General features: G+C 55.8%; 1 protein-coding gene across 2 annotated transcripts; it reads left to right on the top strand.

The window, feature by feature from the left end:
- The first annotated feature begins 13,469 nt into the window (after positions 1 to 13,469).
- Positions 13,470 to 20,120, top strand: SYVN1 (synoviolin 1). 2 transcript variants are annotated; one of them, XM_004596687.2, is made up of 16 exons: positions 13,470 to 13,613; positions 14,501 to 14,650; positions 14,867 to 14,959; positions 15,045 to 15,197; positions 15,311 to 15,359; positions 15,734 to 15,837; positions 16,634 to 16,760; positions 16,850 to 16,949; positions 17,038 to 17,103; positions 17,194 to 17,310; positions 17,394 to 17,557; positions 17,690 to 17,818; positions 17,907 to 18,056; positions 18,150 to 18,336; positions 18,810 to 18,973; positions 19,054 to 20,120. In XM_004596687.2, exons 2-16 carry the CDS (start codon positions 14,519 to 14,521, stop codon positions 19,158 to 19,160), a joined length of 1,842 nt encoding a protein of 613 aa, XP_004596744.2. In that variant the 5' UTR covers positions 13,470 to 13,613; positions 14,501 to 14,518; the 3' UTR covers positions 19,161 to 20,120. The 2 variants fall into 2 exon arrangements, with proteins under 2 accessions (XP_004596744.2, XP_058518781.1); XM_058662798.1 differs by having other exon boundaries at positions 13,480 to 13,613; positions 14,498 to 14,650.
- The last annotated feature ends 478 nt before the right edge of the window (positions 20,121 to 20,598 follow it).

A 20,598-nucleotide genomic window follows, 5' to 3' on the forward strand; every position in this document is an offset into this window, starting at 1 on the left:
GATGTGAGCACAGTGGTTAACGAGGTAGCAACGTCCAAAGAAGTCCACCTGCTGAGACCAGACGAGCATCTCGGGAAAGGCCGGAGGACCCATAGTGCATAGGCAGCCAGGGGACTCTATGGACGGTACCCAGCTCCTCCCACGTCCTCCCGCCTCTTCTCCTGGACAAGCGTGCAGGTGTTATTGGCTGAGCAATCCACCTGGCGCCAGGAGTGGGGTGGTGGCCTTGGGGGCAAGCTGGGAGGGTTGTGTTACCCAGTGTTATTTGATTAGCTGCTCGCTGGGCCCTGGAGCTGCTTCAGCCTCTCTGTCTCTCTCTCTCACTCACACACACACACACACACACACACACACAGGATCCATTCCCAGAAATGCTTTGCTGGCACTCCTCTCCCTGTGAAAAGCCACACCCAGCAAGGTGGCAATGCTACCTAGAGGCCTCTCTCAGGACTTAACCTATGTACCTGAAAGACCCGAGTCACACGGTTGGGGCTCGGAGAAGAAAAAGATCTTTGATCTGCCGGTTCATTACCCAAATGGCCACAACAGTTGGGGTTGGAGCAGGCTGAAGCCAGGCGCCTGGAATTCCATCTGGGTCTGCCCTGTGCGTGCTATGTTCAGCTGTGTTCCCAAGTGCATTTGTAGGAAGATGGATCAGAAGTAGTGGTGTGGGGAAGCGGGGGGAACTACTGCTCAACTGGCTAATCCTCCGCTTGCAATGCCAGTATTCCATACGGGTGCTGGTTCATGTCCCGACTGCTCCACTTCCCATCCAGCTCCCTATGTGGCCTGGGAAAGCCACAAGGATTGCCCAAGTGTTTGGACCCCTGTATCCATACGGAACACTCATAAGAGGCTCCTGGCTCCTGACTTTGGATCAGCTTAGCTCTGGCCATTTTTGTGGCCATAAATAAAAGTTATTTATTTATTTAATTTTTTAAAAAAGTAGAATAGCCTGGACTTGAACCAGCATCAACATCTTGGCTCGACCCACCACACCACAACACTGGTTCCTAAGGGATTTCTTATGGGACCACCATCGTGCACTTACTGGTCATTGGCAAGAACATGGCCCTGGGGCACACGACTGTATTTTCCGAAGGTGGCAGGGAGCCCTGCCCTGACAGCAGTCTCTGCAGCGCAGGAGTGACCACAATGCAGGCTCCTGTGGGGCCGCATCTGCCCTGGGGCAAATGCCAGGGACAGCAAGAGGAAGAAGGGGTTCAGGACCGCTGCTTGGGAATCTTTGAATTCCAAAGATTGGGAATCTTAGGCAGGCAGAAGCAGGGCAGGCTCGCTACACTGTGTGGAGTGGAAGGAATCATCCCCACACTTCAGAGGTAGGCAGGGGAGACTCAAGATGGAGGAATAGGGTGAGGACACGTTTAAACAGATGGAGAAACATTAGCCAGTGTGAAACAGAAAGGGCACGTTTCAGGAAACAGGAGAGGACAGAGCAACAGCAGAGGGGCACCTGGAGACTGACAGACACAGCAAAGCAGCGGAGACAACAGTGTGGTGTTGCAGTGACTGAAACCCCAATGGCATTCAGCTAACGGTGATCTGAACTCCACCAGCAGCCAGAACTCCACCAGCAACCAAGTGGGAATGGACATTCACTGGGAGCTCAGGAGGTAAACCCAGACAAAGAACTCTCCATCCTGCTGGTTGGTTTGATTTGATCAGGAGCAGAGACAAAGCAGTAGGTCCCAGATGGGCGGCGTGGGAACAGTGATTTCATAGCCCAGTCCACCTCCTGAAGCTGAATCAGGCACTGAGCTGGGAGTGAACTGTAACAAAGTGGCATCCTACAGGTTCCATTCAAGACAGGTCTGGGTATCCTTCAGATCTGACAGCCAGCAGATCAAGAACTCCAGTAGTGGCACATCAGGCGTCATTTTGTACAGCATGGAAAAACTTTAAGACTACAGGACAACAGTGAGCTGCGCATGAGCTGAGCTGGGAGCAAATTCATGGAGCTCAGAGCATTGCACTGGTCCCACAGGGAAGATAATACCAACTTTGGCATCGCACAGGTCAAAATAGGTCCGAGTGGCCCTCATCTAACAACCAACAGGTTCTGGCAAGATCAGCACCACCAACAATCTAGTTATATAGGACACCTGGTGTCTCCCTAATCATAGGAACTGCTCTAACAGGAAGTGGGAGAAAGGTTGTACAGACAACGGTGCAGCCTCAGCACAGTATCACAGGAGGTGGAGACTGGTGAGCCAGGAGCTGGGACCTCAGAGACCTTGGTGGAAATCTAACATAAGAGCCCAGACCTGGAACTCACTGGAGGGAGTGGCACAAGTGACTGCAAACAAAGAGTTGTGTACCAACCACAATAAGTAAAATCAAATTGTAGACCTGTGGGTGACACAGCTTAGAAACCTGCCCCAAGGAAAAGAATCTGCTAACCAGAAGTAGAATGGCTAAGAACAAAAGAGACAGAGGCACAAAGAATATTACTGAAGACTCCCCTGCAAAGGAACAAAACCCTTTGCCAACCTCAGAGTTAACTGAGGAAGACATTGAGAAAATGGGGGACACAGAATTCAAAAAACTTATTATAAAGCTTCTTATCAACAGGAAGAAGCATGTAGAACGGAAGTTAAAGAAACTTAGAAGTCACACTTGAAATGAATCAAATGAAAGCTGATACATCAGAAATGAAGAATACAGTGAACAAATTAAAAGTGCAGTGGAGTCTCCAAAATAGGACGAATGAAGCAGAAGAAAAAAATCTCAGAATTGGAAGATATTTCCTGTCACCAGGAGGAAACAAACAAAAAGCTGAAAGCAGAGCTGGATCAAGCTAAAAAAAAAAAAAGTATTCAAAAATTGGAAGATACTATTGAAAGGCCAAATATAAGAGTTATGGGAGTCCCAGAAGGTGCAGAAAGAGAAGCTGGGATAAAGGCGTATTCAATGAAATAATAAAGGAGGGCCTGGCGCAATAGCATAGTGGTTAAGGTCCTTGTCTTGCACGCCCGGGATCCCATATGGGTGCCAGTTCTAATCCCAGCAGCCTGCTTCCCATCCAGCTCTCTGCTTGTGGCCCAGGAAAGCCCAAAACTTTGGGACCCTGCACGTGTGTGGGAGACCAAGAAGAAGCTCCTGGCTTCTGGCTTCAGACTGGCTCAGCTCTAGCCATTGCAGTTACTTGGGGAGTGAACCATCAGACAGAAGATCTTCCTCTCTGTCTCTCCTCCTCTCTCTATTTCTGACTTTCCAATAAAAATAAATCTTAAAAAAATAAATAAGGAAAAATTTCCCTAATCTAGAGAAAAAATTGGGAAACAACATCCAGGAAGGGCACAGAACTCCCAACATGGTTGATCAAAAGCGATCCTCACCATGACACATGATCATCAAGCTCTCTTCAATCGAACACAAGGAAAAGATCCTTAAATGTGCACGTGAAAAAATCCACTGACATTAAAGGAATGCCAATTAAACTCACAGGAGACCTCTCTCAGGAAACTCTACAGGCCAGAAGAGAATGGAGAGACATATTCCAGACTCTAAAAGCAAAAAATTGTCAGCCCAGGATAACGTACCCAGAAAAATTTGCCTTTGAAAGTCTTTGAAAGTGAAATAAAATTCTTCCACAGTTCAGAAAAGTTAAAAGAATATGCCTCTTCCAAACTTCCCTACAAATGATACTTCAAGATGTTCTCTTGACAGAGAAGAGGAATAGCACCCACCAAAACCAAAGGCAAATGGGAAGAACATCCCAGTAAAATGACAACAGAAGACTAAACCAATGAACAACCCATTTCTAAAATGACGGGACCAAAGTACCGCCCATACATATTAACCCTGAATGTAAATGGCTTAAACTCATCAATCAAACGTCATAGATTATTAGTAGACTGGATTAACAAGCAAAACCCATCTATCTGTTGCCTAAAGGAGACACATTTCACCAACAAAGATCAGCGGAAAGTATATCTCATGGATTTTTTTTATTAGTTTCATCTTTTCAAAACAATTTCTTCTGATTAAATTCTTCACTGACTCATAGGTCATACAGTAGCATCATTTTCTTCAAGAAGGTTCTTGATTTTCTTTGCATTTCTTCAGCGACACATTAGTCATTCAGCAGCATGTTATTTAACTTCATGGTGTTGTTAATTCCTTATTTTTCTTCCTCTTGTTGATTTTGTTTTGTGGCTTTTCATTTAAAGGGATGTAGAGTAACTGTGTAATGGAGACTCTCATATCCAGCTGTGAGGATACAATGCATCTCTACTTCCAGACAAAGAAGGACTCCCAATGAAACTGTTTACTGTATCTTGACAATAGAATGCTGGACTCTGCCCCTGTCCATGCCCGCAGTGACGGATTTACGACTGTTTATGAAGAACTATACTATAACAATAATACAGGGGAACTCAGTGGGTGGGGAGGGAATTGGGCAGGGGATTAGGGAAATCCCAGCGCCTATGGAACTGTGTCATAAAATGATAATAATAATTAAAAAAAAAACTATGAGATGCAGGAAAAAAGAGGTGGGCGGGTTAGAGCGTGGGGATCAGTGAGCTGTGGTGCTAAATGCATCATGGTGGAGAGGCAGCGGGCTGGATGCAGACCGTGCGGGCATCACATGGCCAGCGAGGGAGTCTTGTGCCAGAGCTGCGGGCAGAAGCCGTGGGCAGAAGCCGTGGCCTGTCGACAGCCCTAGCTCCTGCCAGCTGCTGACTGCGAGAGGCGGAATATGGAACTGAACGGAATGGGCGGATGGGGTGCAGGGCGACCTTTGGGCGCCCCCTGGCGGGGTTCCCGCGGGTCTGCATGTGGAGGCCTGCAGCACCCTGGGGACAGCTCTGATGGCCTGCTGCGCTAGAACAGCTGAGTGTGAACTGCCTGGGACCCGGCACCCCAGGACACCTGGCAGAGCTCCTGCCCAGAGCATCACTTACGACCAGCGCAGCGGGAGCCACCGCTCCCAGACAATCCATTCACCCCAGTGTCCACCCCTGTACCTGTGCAATCCTTGTTGTCCCCAACTCCTGAGCTCTCGTGGGTAGCAGGTCCCAGCGGCCAGGAACAGGCACAGATGAAGCTCCTGCTGTTAAACAGCCTACCCTGGAAGCCAGGAGGCTTGCTCCAGGAGCCGTTGGTTGTTTGCTGCGCAGTTTGCCATCACTGACGGGCTTGGGCAGGCGGTGTCCTCTGTAGCAACTCGCTGGGTGGCGCGCTCCGGCAGCTGGCCACGGACAGCGGCCTGGCCTGGGAGCTTGGCTCCTCCTCCAGGTGGGCCTCTCCGCAGGCCCAGCCACCCTGGAGAGGACACTAGGCATGTCTAGGCCAGGGCCCCTGGGGAGAACCCCACTTCTGGGAGCAGAGGGGTCAGCCCGCTCAGCTGGAGAGCAGTGGTGGCAGCGGTGTCTGGATAGACCAGAGTGGTATTTGCCCGAAAACTGGAGTGGTTGAAAAAGTGCCTCTTTGGTCCCTGTGCCATGCCTCTCCTCAACTGATCCTGTAGTTGACTAGGGAGGGCTCGGGTATTATGTGGGGACTCAGGTATGCGCTGCCAGTTTCCCAGGCCACCTCTTTTTTTTAGAAATTTATTCAGTTTATTACAAAGTCAGATATACAGAGAGGAGGAGAGACAGAGAGGAAGATCTTCCGTCCGATGTTTCACTCCCCAAGTGAGCCGCAACGGTCGGTGCGCGCCGATCCGAAGCCGGGAACCTGGAACCTCTTCCGGGTCTCCCACGCGGGTGCAGTGTCCCAATGCATTGGGCCGTCCTCAACTGCTTTCCCAGGCCACAAGCAGGGAGCTGGATGGGAAGTGGAGCTGCCGGGATTAGAACTGGCGCCCATATGGGATCCCGGCGCTCAAGGCGAGGACTTTAGCCGCTAGGCCACGCCGCCGGGCCCTCCCAGGCCACCTCTGAACGTGCTGCACCACAATACCACCGCCTTAAAACAAAACAAACCAACAGCAAGCTGGCTCTCAGGAGTTTTTCCTTCCAGCAGGCCCCCGAGACCACAACAGTCTTGAGCCGCAGGAACCACTGGGGACAGTCTGATGGAGCATGTCCATTTATTGTAAAGCGAGCACAATTTATATAGATGTGGAAAGGGGAAGGCAGAAGGGTGGTCCCCAATAGTCCTCCCTCCCAACAACGACGCTATAACTGGCTGGAAGGCAGGTCTATCTCTCTGTACCCTCCGACCAAGTCACTGGTCACGTTCTGCACGTACGGCTTGGAAGCTCTGCCTCAGGTCACAGTCACCACGTGTGGCTGGCAGATAACGCTGTGGGTCGCATTTGACGTCTAGAGTCGTTTATCAAGGAAGTCCCAGCGCAGCTTGTTCAAGGACAGAGAGGACAGACTGGGGTGCAGCCCACCATTCTCACTACATGCCCAGTGAACAGGCCAGGATGAAGTCTCGGTTAGCCGAAACCACAGGGGACACGGTGTGCCTATGACCTCCCCCATTGGCTAAGCAGGCAGAAACCCAGGGGCAATCTCCCACAGCTGGGGCGCGGCGAGGTAGCCTAGCGGCTAAAGTCCTCGCCTTGAAAGCCCCAGGATCCCATATGGGCGCCGGTTCTAATCCCGGCAGCTCCACTTCCCATCCAGCTCCCTGCTTGTGGCCTGGGAAAGCAGTCGAGGACGGCCCAAAGCCTTGGGGCCCTGCACCCGTGTGGGAGTGCCATTCTAGTGCCAGGTGCTCAGCCTCCGGTGATCGCCCGGGAAAGCAGCACAGGGCGGCCTGTGGGAGGCCTGGATAGAATTCCTGGTCTCTTGCCTTTTGGCCTGGACCAGATTTAGCTGTGGGGGGCCATTTGGGGATCAAACCACAGACGGGGGAATCTCTCTCTTTCTTTCTCTCTCTCTCTCTTTTCTCTATTTCTCTGTAACTTTGCCTTTTAAGTAAATAAATATTGGAAGAATATTTAAATAATACATGTATGTTTAATTTCATCTTCTTGGTAGGTAAAGATCAAATCCATAAAAAGGGTATTTCTTCATTTATTTCGGTTCTTAATTTCTTCCAACGGCATTTGTAGTGCTAAGTTCACAAGCCCTTTACTTTTTTGCGAATTTTTCCCTGAGTACTTGATTTCTTCATGGAAACGGGGTTGTGTTTGATTTCATTTTGGGGTCACTTTCTCCTGGTTTCTTTTCTTTTTTTTTTTTTTTAAAGATTTATTCATTTTATTACAAAGTCAGATATACAGAGAGGAGGAGAGACAGAGAGGAAGATCTTCCATCCGATATTTCACTCCCCAAGTGAGCCGCAACAGCCGCTGCGCGCCGATCCGATGCCGGGAACCAGGCACCTCTTCCGGGTCTCCCACACAGGTGCAGGGTCCCAATGCATTGGGCCGTCCTCGACTGCTTTCCCAGGCCACAAGCAGGGAGCTGGATGGGAAGTGGAGCTGCCGGGATTAGAACCGGTGCCCATATGGGATCCCAGGGCGTTCAAGGCGAGGACTTTAGCCGCTAGGCCACACCGCCAGGCCCATCTGCTGGTTTCTGGACAGGGACAGGCTGTATACTGCTCGTGAACCCCGAAACTGTGTTAAAGAGTATTCACTAGCTCCATTTGGTTTTATATTTTATTGTATTTATCTGAGAGGCAGAGTTATAAGGAGAGAGAGATGTCTTCCATCCACCAGTTCACTCCCCAGATAGCTGCAACACCCTTCTTAGCTGGGCCCCACTGAAACCAGGAGCGAGGAGCTTCATCCAGATCTCCCATTTGAGTACAGGGGCCCAAGCATTTGAACCATCATCTGTTGCTGTCCCAGGCAGAGAACTGGATTGGAAGTGGAGCAGGCAGGATTTGAACTGGCATACTTATAGGATGCCAGTGCTGTAGGCAGCGGCTTAACCGACTACGCCACAATGCTGACCCCATTTTGTTTTTGTTTTGTTCTTAAAAAGTCATGAATTGACGAGACAGCTAAATAGTATCCTATAGTCATTTGAAGGTAGATAGAAGCCAGTTGTATACAAACTAAAATTGAAAATGTTAATGAAGTAGTCACAGGATGTGGTTAAGAATCTGTTGTTGATGTTATGTTATGGCTTTTAATTGGTCGGAACAATATTCTGCCAGCTATGCCTTTAGACCAGAGTTGGTCTCCCCAAGGAACTGTTGAATTGATCTGGACAATAAGATGCTGGACTCTAAGCATGGCGCATGCTTGCAATGAAAGAAACAAGACTGGATTTGAACTGTAATACTGTAATAAGGTGGAGGAATCCACCATGGGGGGAGGGCATGGGGGGGGGAACAGAGACTATCAGAGCCTATGAAACGATGTTATAAAATGAAATGCAATACAAAAAAAAAAGTCATGAATTGGGCCTGGCATGAAAGCCTAACAGTCCTCACCTTGAACATGCTGGAATTCCATTCCATATGGGCGCCGGTTCTAATCCCGGCAGCTCCACTTCCCATCCAGCTCCCTGCTTGTGGCCTGGGAAAGCAGTCGAGGACGGCCCAAGGCTTTGTGACCCTGCACCCGCGTGGGAGACCAGGAAGAAGCTCCTGGCTCCTAGCTTCGGATCAGCACAGCACCGGCTGTTGAGGCCACTTGGGGAGTGAACCATTCTCTCTGTATATCTGCCTTTCCAATAAAAATAAAATAAATCTTTTTTTTTTAAAGTCATGAATTTAAGATTTTCCATATGCAAGATTCTGTTATCCACAAAGGATTTTACTTCCTTCTTCACCCTTCGATGCCTTCTACCTCGTTCCCTTTCCTAACTGTCCTAAGCTGTCTTACAACTTAAGCAAGCACAAAGTTGCTTGCAAGCGGCAAGAGTAGAGGGTCTGGGGTTGGCACTGCCACCCCCAGTGAACTGGTTCTGGGGTTAACTGCCACTTGCGGAGCTGGCGTCCAGACGCGCCACTTCCAGATCCAGCTCCCTGCTTGTGCACCTGGGAAGGCAGTGGTCCATGTGTGGGCCCCTGCCACCCACGTGGGCGATCTAGACAGACTTCCAGGGTGCGGCAGGCTTCAGCCTGGCCTGGTTCTGGCTGTGTGGCCACAGGGGGCGTGAGCCAGAGGATGGACGAGCTCTCTCTCCGTCTCCCTCTCCATCGGTAGCCCCAGCTTTCACACACATAGATGATTTTTGTTTAGACACTTCCTTTTCGTGCCAGATCTAAACGGGGCAATCCCTCTCGCCTTTGTCATGAAGGATGGTGTGAGCTGTGCACTGCCGGAGATCCTGTTAGCCAGGCTGGCGAAGTTTCCATGTGTCACTAGTTTGGTTTATCTAGTTTTAAATCATGAAAAGACCTGGAATTGTTTTTTCCAATCTGCCTTTTTGAAAAACTGAGTATTCTTGGGTAATACGAAGCTGACCATCGTCTTCTGAGTGGCTGTGGAGGGACAACCACGTTGGAGGAAGCCTCCTCGGGCCCATGGACGAGCTCTCACTTAACCAGCACAGACTCCTGGGAGACGGGCTTAGGGGCCATACACAGCACGGTATCAACACAGCACTCCACCTGCCGGTTCTCAGCACATAGAATGGCCAAACATGGACACCCCCACTAGCCATGGAGTGACATCTGGTGACTGCTGGAAATACTCTCTGTGATGGGTAAAGTGCTCCAAAAATGTCAGGCAAGGGGCTGGTTTGGGTCCTGGCTGCTCCACTTCTCATCCAGCTCCCTGCTTGTGGCCTGGATAGGCAGCAGAGGATGGCCCAAAGCCCTGGGACTCTGCACCGGCGTGGGAGACCCAGAAGAGGCTCCTGGCTCCTGACTAGTATAGCTCTGGTCATTGCAGCCACTTGAGGAGTGAACCAGCAGAGGGAAGATCTTTCTATCTCCTCTCTGTAGATCTACCTTTGTAATACAGATAAATACATCTTTTTAAAAAATAGACTTATTTGAAGGGCAGAGTGACAAAGAGAGAGAGATATTTTCTGTAAGGTGGTTCACTTTCCAAATGGCCACACCAGCTGGGGCTGAGCTGGGCTGCAGGAGCGCCAGCTGGGTCTCCCAACTGGAGTATCAGGGTCTGGTTTGCCATTACCCCTGCTCCCCAGGCCCATCAGCAGGGATCTGGATTGGAAGTGGCATGGCTGGGACTCATCCACTCTAATGTGGGGGGTCGCAAGTGGCAGCTTAATCTACTCAGCCACAACACCTGTTCCAACTCTTCATCTTACCAGATGCATACATGGTCAAGACAGCTACTTTTCTTCATTCACTGACCCCCTCCTCATGGGACAATAACCTCTGTTAACACTGGCTGATACTCTGAGCTCAGGCCAGGTCGGGTGGCTGTCCACAGCTTGTGCCGATGCGGAGCATGTGACATGATCACACTGCACTGTGGACACACACCGGGGACCTGCAGCCAGAAGAGGCAGCAACACTTTCTGTGAAAGTGACTGAGGAGACAGACCAGCCTGGGCACAGCTGCCAGGGCACCTCCAAGTAGGGCATCACATTGTTGGAGGACGTTTCTTTTTTTATTTTTAAGATTTATTTGTTTTTATTGGAAAGGCAGATATACAGAAAGGAGGAGAGACAGAGAGGAAGATCTTCCATCCGATGATTCACTCCCCAAGTGACTGCAACAGCTGGAGCTGAGCCAATCCAAAGCCAGGAGCCAGGAGCTCTTCCAGGTCTCCCACGAGGGTGCAGGGTCCCAAAGCCTTGGGCCGTCCTCGACTGCTTTTCCAGGCCACAAGCAGGGAGCTGGATGGGACGCAGAGTTGCCGGGATTAGAACCGGCGCCCGTATGGGATCCCAGCACTTGCAAGGTGAGGTCTTTAATTACTACGCTATCGTGCCAGGCCCTGGAGGACGCTTCAATTCAAAACATAGCAGAAACCTTGTTTCTTGTCTCACACGGAAGAAAAATTTTCATGCAGACAATTCCAGGTTGCAAAGCAGAATTTATTTAGGAAAAAGAGGGAAAAGGGGTTGTTGTGCCCAGATTTTGAGATCCCCAGAAATCACCAGGAGTCTGAAGTCGATGCAATCGCATAAGGGTGGTTTATTCAGGCCAGCCGAAGCTCCCAGGCGCCCCCCAGCCCGGCGGGATGCTGAGCAGCAGTAGTAGCAGAAGCAGCAGAAGAGGCAGCAGAAGGGCCGAGGTTGGACAGCACAGGGCTTTTATACATTTCAGGCCAATACAATTCCACAGTCATGATTGGCTAACTGTTAACTTTTAAAAAGACCGAGTTGGCAGGCTTCTACTGGTGGGTTTGAAGCAAGCAACTTGCAGATGGTACAAACTGGTGGGCTGTGGGGCAGTGGGCATGTCTTATCTCACCAGGGGCCTGACTCCTGAGTGCTCTGCCTACCTGACCTGCCAGGTGCCACGTAGGCTGCCAAGCCTGGAGTTCACACAGCCCCAGCCAACAAGCAAGGCAGAACCACAAAAGCAGGAAACACTGAGGTTCTTCAGTGCCATGGTGGCAGGAGGGGCCTCCACATGTCCCGAGGCAAAACCCCAGACCTCCTGCCACAGTGAGGGAAGGAAAAGCCCAAGCTAATGCTGGAGATGCTGTCTTTTATGCACCATCTCAGAGCAGTTACTACAGACCAAATCGTTCCCAATGGCATCTGGTTTAGAATCAAACCTCAGGGGCCCGGCGTGGTGGCCTTGCAGCTAAAAGTCGTCGCAATATGGATGCTGGTTCTAATCCCAGCAGCTCCAGAAGGGTGGCACTGGTTGGCTTCCTCCTCCCATTCTAATGATAAGCTGGTCATCTTTGACAGTGACCAGAGATGAGATCAGGCAGGCACCTCTCCTTGTTTTGTTAAATCTGCCCCCTTTGACCTCCCTCAAGGGGAGAAGATCTTGGAAGAAATGTGCTTTTAGTAAAAATTGAGGCCCACCCCCAGTCCAGCGGCTTACTCCAGCTGTGCCACTCCGTCCACGCCTCCTCCTTCCATCTCCTGGGCGCTCAGCTGCCAGTCTTCACTCAGATATCCCCGGTTCCTACCTCCCCGCCCGCCAAATCACTGCTCAAATGTCACTTTCTCCATGACCCTGTCAACTGCCTCAGGCGCGTCTTCCCACCCGCCCTGCGCTGCCCAGATGTCAGTGTAGCCAAGCACTCCTGCTGCAGCAAACTCACACGTCTGCACACTAACAGAATGAACCACTCAGTTCCCTCACTGCGTGTGCAACCAGAGGGCTACGGGTGTGACAGGTCTGAGGAGAGCAAGCAGGGACCCCAGCTGCAGCCCAGACTTGGGAAACATGGCATCTGGCTGAAGCGCTGAACTCAGCAGGAGCCCACGTGGACACAAAGTCTTACCGGAAAGGATGGAGCGGGCCACAGGTGCACAGCCCGAGAATAGACGTGTGTGTGTGTGGGGGGGTCGTGCATGACTGAAGCGTCGGCAGTGAGGAGTGGGTCAGGCTGACTGAATGTGGGCACCGGAATGTTGTAGATGGCTTTATTTCGGGGTGAGGGTGGGGGCCACCCAGTTTACCAGGGAAACCTGGCTGGGATGGCTGAGAGGAACAAAGAGGGGGTTTGGAAGCGGGCTGATTCGATACCAACCCCAGAACAGATCTTGAGCCCCGGTTATGATGGGGAATTAGCACCATCCGACTGATAACCCTTAGCGATGGTTACACCACATGATGAAGGAAGGACGCAAGCAGGGACGGTTAGCTCCCGGGTCAGTGAGCGGACTTCCACCGGGACACAGCGCGGTCCCAAAGCCGGGGCAGCGGCGGCTCTGGCCCAGGACTGCCCTAAGGGGGTGGGCGGGCACGTGAAGGGGACCCACGACCAGCAGGGATTAGCAGTCTGTCTTCCCGTCCGTCTGCGGCCCACCTGCCTGCTTCTGCCCTTCGTGGCGCAGCAACCGGCCCCTGCCCGCACGTTCCCGCACGTTCCCGCACGTTCCCGCACTCCGGAGGAGCACCCTGTCCCGGCAACGCTGCCTTCCGCCCCCTAGCAACCACTCACCTGCTTCTCCCTCCCTATAGGCCAGGCTATTTCTCTTCTTTTTCTGATTGGTCCGCGTAACTTTATTGCAACCAATCAGAGCCAGCCACGGAACGGAACTCACTCCCACAAAATTGGGTGTGTGTGTGTGTGTGTCGGGGGGGGGAGCTCGAAGGAACCAGATTTGTCGTTTTCTGGATCTATTTCTTTCGGAGAACTTTCTTCATCCGCATGGGACGAATCCCCTGGAATGGGGCGAGAAAGCATTTTCTTCTCCTTAGGCTCACCGTGAAGTCTGTCCCTTGAAAAATACCCCTCCTCTCCGAGTGGCACGGTCTGGTCCTCCAAGTCCCAACAGCGGCGGGACCGTACCATCTGCCACTCGCGGGGGAGGCAGGCCTCCAAGTTCCCTAAGCGCACGAAGTCATCCTTCCCGTCATCTCGTTCCGCCCTTCCCCGTGGGCCCACAGCCCCGAGACCGGGCTAAGAAGACCGCTCCCGACGCCACCGAGGTCGCGTGCGCCGAGCAACGCCAGGGCGCACTTGGTACGACCCACGCCGCGCCCCGAACCGCCGCCACTGGCGGAAGTGAGGTGTCTGACCCCCCGAAGTTCCGGTTCGCAGGGGGTGGGGAGTGTTGTTAACCGGAGCGGCTGCCGCAGTCGCGGGGACCGAGCGGGCTCGCCGGGCGCGGAGCTCCTGGTGAGTGGGGCCGAGTCGGGCCCGCCTGGGCCTGGGGGCGTGGGGTCGGGGCCGGGACCCCTCCTGGAGCTCTCCCCGTCAGCCCCTTGTCAGCCCCCCTGTCGCCTGTCAGCAGCCCGAGGGCCACCGGGGCGCCGGCGCAGCCGCTGCCCCCGAGCCTTGGGGGGCTCCCCGACGCACACACCCCGCGGCGACCCTCGCCTGCGCTGGGTGCCGACAGGTGCGCGGCGGCCAGGGCGCCCCAGGTGTCTCCGGGTCCCGCCACTGCACCCTGCTGGCCGGCCGTTTCTCGGGCGCCCCTGGTTGACCTCTCGAGGGAAGGGTTGGGGGCCGTCCGGGTTCCAGGGTTCCAGCAGGGTCTCCCACCCTCTGGCGCGGGGCGCGCGTCCGAACCGGGCACAGCTGTCACCGGCGCCCTGGTCTACGCCCACCCTGCGCGCCCCGCCGAGCTGTGGCCTCTTCCCGCCTCTAGAGCCCTTTTGTGTGTGTGTATTTTTTTCTTGCTTTGGCCTGGGCTCCCCCCACCCCGTACTCCCCAGCACCTTGACCGGTCGGTCAGTGGGGCCAGCCCCTCCCCTGCAACATCGCCCTCGTGGCCTCCCCAGAGGAGGCGGCAGCTTGGCAGGCAGTGTGAGTCGGGCCCTAGACTTGAAATCGGGGTTCCACGCGTGACATGGTGGTGATCCCTGAGCGCCACAGAGGCCCGTGTCAAATGAGTAAGAGGCCTAGGCTGTTCCTCACCTGAGGATTGTTAGCAGCGATTGGTAGTGTGAGATTGGCCCGCCTCATGCCTCCCTACCCCCTCCCCGCTGTGCCTGGGCCATTCAGGGTTGGCACCGCGCGTGGGCACTCCACGAGGTGTATTCCTCTTTCTTTCCCCCAAGCAGGTCTCGGGGGCCGGGGCAATGTTCCGCACCGCAGTGATGATGGTGGCCAGCTTGGCGCTGACCGGGGTCGTGGTGGCCCACGCCTACTACCTCAAACACCAGTTCTACCCCACCGTGGTGTACTTGACCAAGTCCAGCCCCAGCATGGCCGTGAGTTCAGGGCTGGGGGGAGGGGTCGGGGACGGAGGGAGGAGCTGGCAGGGCCAGGGGCGGAGCCGGAGGTCAGGTAAGTAGGGGCTAAGCCGGCACCAACTGGCCCGCCAGATGCTTGGAGTCCCTGGCGGGCACGTGGCAAGGGTCCTGAGGCATCCTGTGGGGGAGGGCCGGATGTGAACCCCACCGCCCCACAGCCTTGCCCTGTTCCAGGTCCTGTACATCCAGGCCTTCGTCCTCGTCTTCCTCTTGGGCAAGGTGATGGGCAAGGTCTTCTTCGGGCAGCTGAGGGCCGCAGAGATGGAGGTAAGGCATCGGGGCCCCTGAAGGGTAGGGAGCCGGGCCAACCAGCCGGCTAGGCTCAACACGCTGATCTGCCCGACCCCCTCAGCACCTTCTGGAACGTTCCTGGTATGCTGTCACTGAGACGTGTCTGGCTTTCACCGTTTTTCGGGATGACTTCAGCCCCCGCTTTGTGGCGCTCTTTACTCTCCTCCTCTTCCTCAAATGTTTCCACTGGCTTGCTGAGGACCGAGTGGACTTTGTGAGTTGGGAGTGGGATGTGGAGAAGCAGGCCGGGCCGGGCTGCACTGGGCCTGGGGGAGCTGGGCTCAGCCCCTAGCCCCCTGACGGGCACCCCGTGTCTGCCCCCCTCAGATGGAGCGCAGCCCCAATATCTCCTGGCTGTTTCACTGTCGCATCGTCTGTGAGTGAGACCCGTGGGAAGCAGGGGCAGGGAGGGAGCTGGAGAGATGAGAGGTTGGGTCGTGGAATGGGTACCCTGGAGCATTGCAGCCCCCCGCTGCAGCTGCACAGGAAGGCTAATTTTGGAGGTTAATTTGCATCACCTCTGTCCTGTTCCACTCCAGGGCTTCTCAACTGCCTGGGCCCGCCTCAACTGTCCCCCATGTCCCCTGTGCCCTCCCCTGCCCAAGGCAAAACTGGAGTCTCCAAATGGCAGCTTGCATAAGTGTGCCCGCTGTAACTCGATACCAGGGGCTACAGTGGGCCTGTTAGAGCAGAGGGGCTCTCCAGTCCTGGGCTGACCCACCCCCTTCCCCTGTATGGGGGTCCCTACAGCCCTTATGTTTCTCCTGGCTATCCTGGACTTCCTCTTCGTCAGCCATGCCTATCACAGCATCCTAACCCGCGGGGCCTCCGTGCAGCTGGTGTTTGGCTTTGAGGTAAGACTGGCCTGGGAGGGGGAGGCGAGCCTGGAGTGGTACTGTGGGCCTTGAGCAACCCAGCTACAACACGCAATGGGCCACCTGCCCCACAGCCCCTCCCTTCACCTCACAGGCCGGAGAGGCCAGGTCACAGGAGGCCCCTGCCACAGCTGGCTCTTGATGGGCAGCTGGGAGGCATGTCACAGGCAGGGGCAGTGCAGACACTCATCCACAGCTCATGGCTGCTAGAGTCTTTTTTATTTATTTCTTTTAAAGATTTATTTACTTTTATTACAAAGTCAGATATGCAGAGAGGAGGAAAGATAGGAAGATCTTCCGTCCGATGATTCACTCCCCCAAGTGACCGCATCAGCCAGTACTGCGCCGATCTGGAGCCAGGAGCCAGGAACCTCCTCCAGGTCTCCCACATGGGCTCAGGATCCCAAACCATTGGGCCATCCTCAACTGCTTTCCCAGGCCACAAGCAGGGAGCTGGATGGGAAGTGGAGCTGCCGGGATTAGAACCGGCACCCACATGGGATCCCGAGGCGTTCAAGGCGAGAACTTTAGCTGCTAGGCCACGCCGCCGGGCCCGGCTGCTGGAGTCTTGCTACATGCCATGTCCCAGGCTGAGCTCCTGGCCCTGCATGTCTGTCAGCAGGACAGCACTGGGAAATGAGTGGCTGATCCTGCTCCAGCCCGGGCTCAGCCCAGTGCCCAACGTCACAGGCAGCGAGCAGAGGGGCTGGCAGGACACAAGCTGCGTGCTGTGGCCGCGGGGCAGCTGGCCGTGTGTGTGTGTCTCCCGCTGCAGTATGCCATCCTCATGACCATGGTGCTCACCATCTTCATCAAGTACGTGCTGCACTCGGTGGACCTGCAGAGCGAGAACCCCTGGGACAACAAGGCCGTGTACATGCTCTACACGGAGCTGTTCACTGGTGAGAGGCGCTGGGGTCACTGCGGGCCAGCCCCAAGCCCCCCCTTCACCCCCAGACAGAGCCTGTGACCGGCTGCTCCCCTCCCCCAGGCTTCATCAAGGTCCTGCTGTACATGGCCTTCATGACCATCATGATCAAGGTGCACACCTTCCCGCTGTTCGCCATCCGGCCCATGTACTTGGCCATGAGGTGAGCTCAGCCCTATGCCCACCCCAGTGGGTTCTCCTGCCCCTAGCCTGCCTCCGCCTCCACCTGCTCTCACCGGTTCTACTTTCAGGCAGTTCAAGAAAGCGGTAACAGACGCCATCATGTCACGCCGGGCCATCCGCAACATGAACACGCTGTGAGTGGCCATTCCTGACTGGCCCCGCCCTGAGCCCTGCCCCCTCCGGGCCTGACCCGTGTCTTGCTCTCTGCTGTCCCCCTCCCCCAGGTACCCAGATGCCACCCCAGAGGAGCTGCAGGCGATGGACAATGTCTGTATCATCTGCCGGGAAGAGATGGTGACCGGAGCCAAGCGACTGCCCTGCAACCACATCTTCCACACCAGGTGGAGCGGACCCTGCAGCCCAGGGCGGGTGGTGCCCTGGGCACTCACTGACCACCCCCTGCCTGTCTTGCCCCTTCCCCCAGCTGTCTGCGCTCCTGGTTCCAGCGGCAGCAGACCTGTCCCACCTGCCGGATGGATGTCCTCCGGGCATCACTGCCGGCCCAGTCCCCGGCAGCCCCCGAGCCTGCAGATCAGGGACAGCCTCCTGCCCCCCATCCTGCACCCCTCCTGCCCCAACCCCCCAACTGTGAGTGTTGTTCCCCCTGAAGCCAGACTGCACACTGCTGGGTCGTGGGCTGGGGCTGGGTCCCCCCTCGGCTACAGAAGACCTGCCCCCTGACCAGGAGTGACTTGCTTCTGCCCTGTCCTCTCTCCACAGTCCCCCAGGGCCTGCTGCCCCCTTTTCCTCCAGGCATGTTCCCTCTCTGGCCCCCCATGGGCCCCTTTCCACCAGTTCCACCACCCCCCAGCTCAGCAGAGGCCACAGCTGCTCCGTCAACTAGCGCAGGTGAGCCTTGTGGGCCGTAGGGGCCGCAGGCTGCAGCCACAGACCCTGGGCCCCGAGATGCTCACAGCTGCCTGTCCTCACTCCACAGCAGCCCTACCTCGGCCCAGTGGGGCAGCCTCCACCACCGCTGCCAGCGCTGGCGACACTCCGGCCACCTCCACCCCAGCCCCTGGTGCTGGCCCGGCCCCTGGCTTCCCCTTCCCACCTTGGATGGGCATGCCTCTTCTGCCACCCTTCGGTAAGCGGGACTTTGGGCCTCCCCTCCCCGACTCCCAATGGTTCTGGAAGGTGAGGGACCAGGCAGCCCTGACTGGATCTTCACTCCCTGCAGCCTTTCCCCCAATGCCTGTTCCCCCTGCGGGCTTCGCCGGGCTGACCCCCGAGGAGCTTCGGGCTCTGGAGGGCCACGAGCGGCAGCACCTGGAGGCCCGGCTGCAGAGCCTGCGCAACATCCACACGCTGCTGGACGCTGCCATGCTGCAGATCAACCAGTACCTCACTGTGCTGGCCTCCCTGGGGTGCGTGCATCCAGTGGGTGCGGGACAGGGCTCCTGGGGCAGGCTGTTCCTAGTCCACCCATCCCTTCTCGCTTTTCAGAAGTCAAATTACTGCTCCGTCGGCATGCATAACCTAGCATCCCTGACATGCACATGGAGAAAGGCACCTACCCCGCCCCCTCCACATGCCTGTCCCTCCCTTGGTCTGTGACCCACCTTACCTTGAGTGGCTATATGGAGTGCCCAGCTCTGGCCCTGAGAGCACCGTCCCAGGGAGCTGAGTGCTGTAGGAGCCCTGTTAGGTGCTGCACAGGGGGCAGGCCAGCACTGACCAGGACTTAACAGTCCACGTGGCCCTGTGGCCACGCTCCTCGGGAACCCACTTTTATGTGTTGCCCCATGTCCACATGGCACCTCTGCTCTGTGCAGCTCCCCCAAAGTTGGGACTGGGTACCCAACAAGGAGCCCCCCTCGCCCCTTCTTTCTCCTTCCAGGCCCCCCCGGCCGGCCCCAGTACCAGTGAGCCCCACTGAGGAACTGGCCCCTCCCATGGCTGCCTCCGCCGCCCCCTCCACCTCTGCCAGCTTCCCCAGCACCGAGGCCTCCACCCCATCCGCTGGAGTGTCCCCAGCAGCCCCTGAGACTGCAAAAGCTCCAGGTAGTAGGGCTGGCCACAAGGGGAGCAGACGGGACTGTGGGTCCCACGGGTCCCTCAGGCAGCCCTGCTGTCCCCAGCAGCTCCCGAGTCCCTGGGCACCGAGGAGCCCCCTGAGGATGGAGAGCCCGACGCGGCCGAGCTCCGCCGCCGCCGCCTGCAGAAGCTGGAGTCCCCCGCGGCCCACTGACACTGCCCAGCCACCCTCACTGGACATGTCCTGCCACCAAGTGCCAGCGTCCTCTCTGTGTGTGCCAGGGAGTAGCCACCCCCAGGCCCCCCACCGTGGGGCCCAGCCAGGGCCGGCCTTCCTTGCCCGCTCCCAGCCATGTGGTCCTTGGGAGGACCCCGGGAGACAGGTTTCCCCATACCCTTTGGGAAGAGGCAGCCCGCTATGTCCTGCTTGTGCGAGGAGTCACGCTGCAGTGCCGAACAGTATTTGCGACGGTCCTCAACTATGGCCTCAGAAGGGCTGGGGACCACCTGCTGAGACTGCCACCTCCCCCCACGTGTCCCGTCCTTGCCCTGTCCTCCCCAGAAGCCCCTTGTGGTGGCTGTGCCCCTACACCCTGTGGCATTTCCATGTCTTACTGGCAATCACTCAGCTCAGGGAAAGGGAGTGCCTTGGGGGGTGGGGGGGCAGCAGCACAGGAGGGACCCTGCCCCACCCTCCCCCAGGCCCTTTTCCCCCCACCCAACCCCACCCCAGCAGCTTCTCAGGTGAGACCCAGTGGCCAGCTCACCCAGCAGCCACTGCCCAGCCACGGGCCGGGCCAAGTGGGTCAGGTCACCTGCCCTGTGACCCCCAGCATAGGAAGGCTGCCCCCAAACTTATAGAGCTTTTTCCAAGCGTGGATGCCCCAGAATCACCTCACTTGGTATTGTCTGAGCCAGAAGTTTTGGCCCAGGGACTGGGGGTGGGGGGGCAGGTGGTGGCCAGGTTCCTGGCTTTTGGGTTTAGAGTAAGTGGCTCCCGTCTGGGCAGGGACCAATGGAGCCAAGGCCTGCCCGCCCCATCCCCTCCCTCCCCACCTTGGTTTTGTGTTACAGAGTTGCTGGAGACAGTTTCAATGATTATTTAATTTGTAAATATTGTACAAATTTTAATAGCTTAAATTGTATATACGGCCAATAAAAACTTGCATTAACACTTGGTGGAGCTGTTTCTCCAGGAAGAGCAGGTCTCTGTGAAGCCAGCAGCATCCTTGGGGGACCACAGGGCAGTCCTGGGGCCCTGCCCTGGTGGCAAGAGTGAATCTGTGGGCAGCCAGGGCCTCTGCACTGCCCGCTGTCCAGGGGAAGGAGGCGAGGGCGGGGGGGCGTAACAGGGCAGCGGGGGTAGAGGGTTTTGGAAGGACTGCTCCATGCTGGGCACCGAGTGGCTCAAACAGGAGTGGAACGCTTCCCTGGAAAGCTAGTCAGGCCCAGCATGAGCTCCCACTCTCCCCCAGGGATGGTGAGCCCAGGGCCTGATATGGGTACCTGGTGCCCACATGTCCGGGAATAGATGTCTAGGACCAGCCCCAGGATGGGGCCCAGGGGTGCTCAGCAGTGTGTCCGTGGGGGCTGAGGGAGTCTGGGCCCAAGAAGCCTGCCCTCCACTGGCACAGTCATCTACTTGACAAGCA

Source organism: Ochotona princeps, chromosome 4 (assembly GCF_030435755.1).
Source record: "Ochotona princeps isolate mOchPri1 chromosome 4, mOchPri1.hap1, whole genome shotgun sequence".
Taxonomy (NCBI): domain Eukaryota; kingdom Metazoa; phylum Chordata; class Mammalia; order Lagomorpha; family Ochotonidae; genus Ochotona; species Ochotona princeps.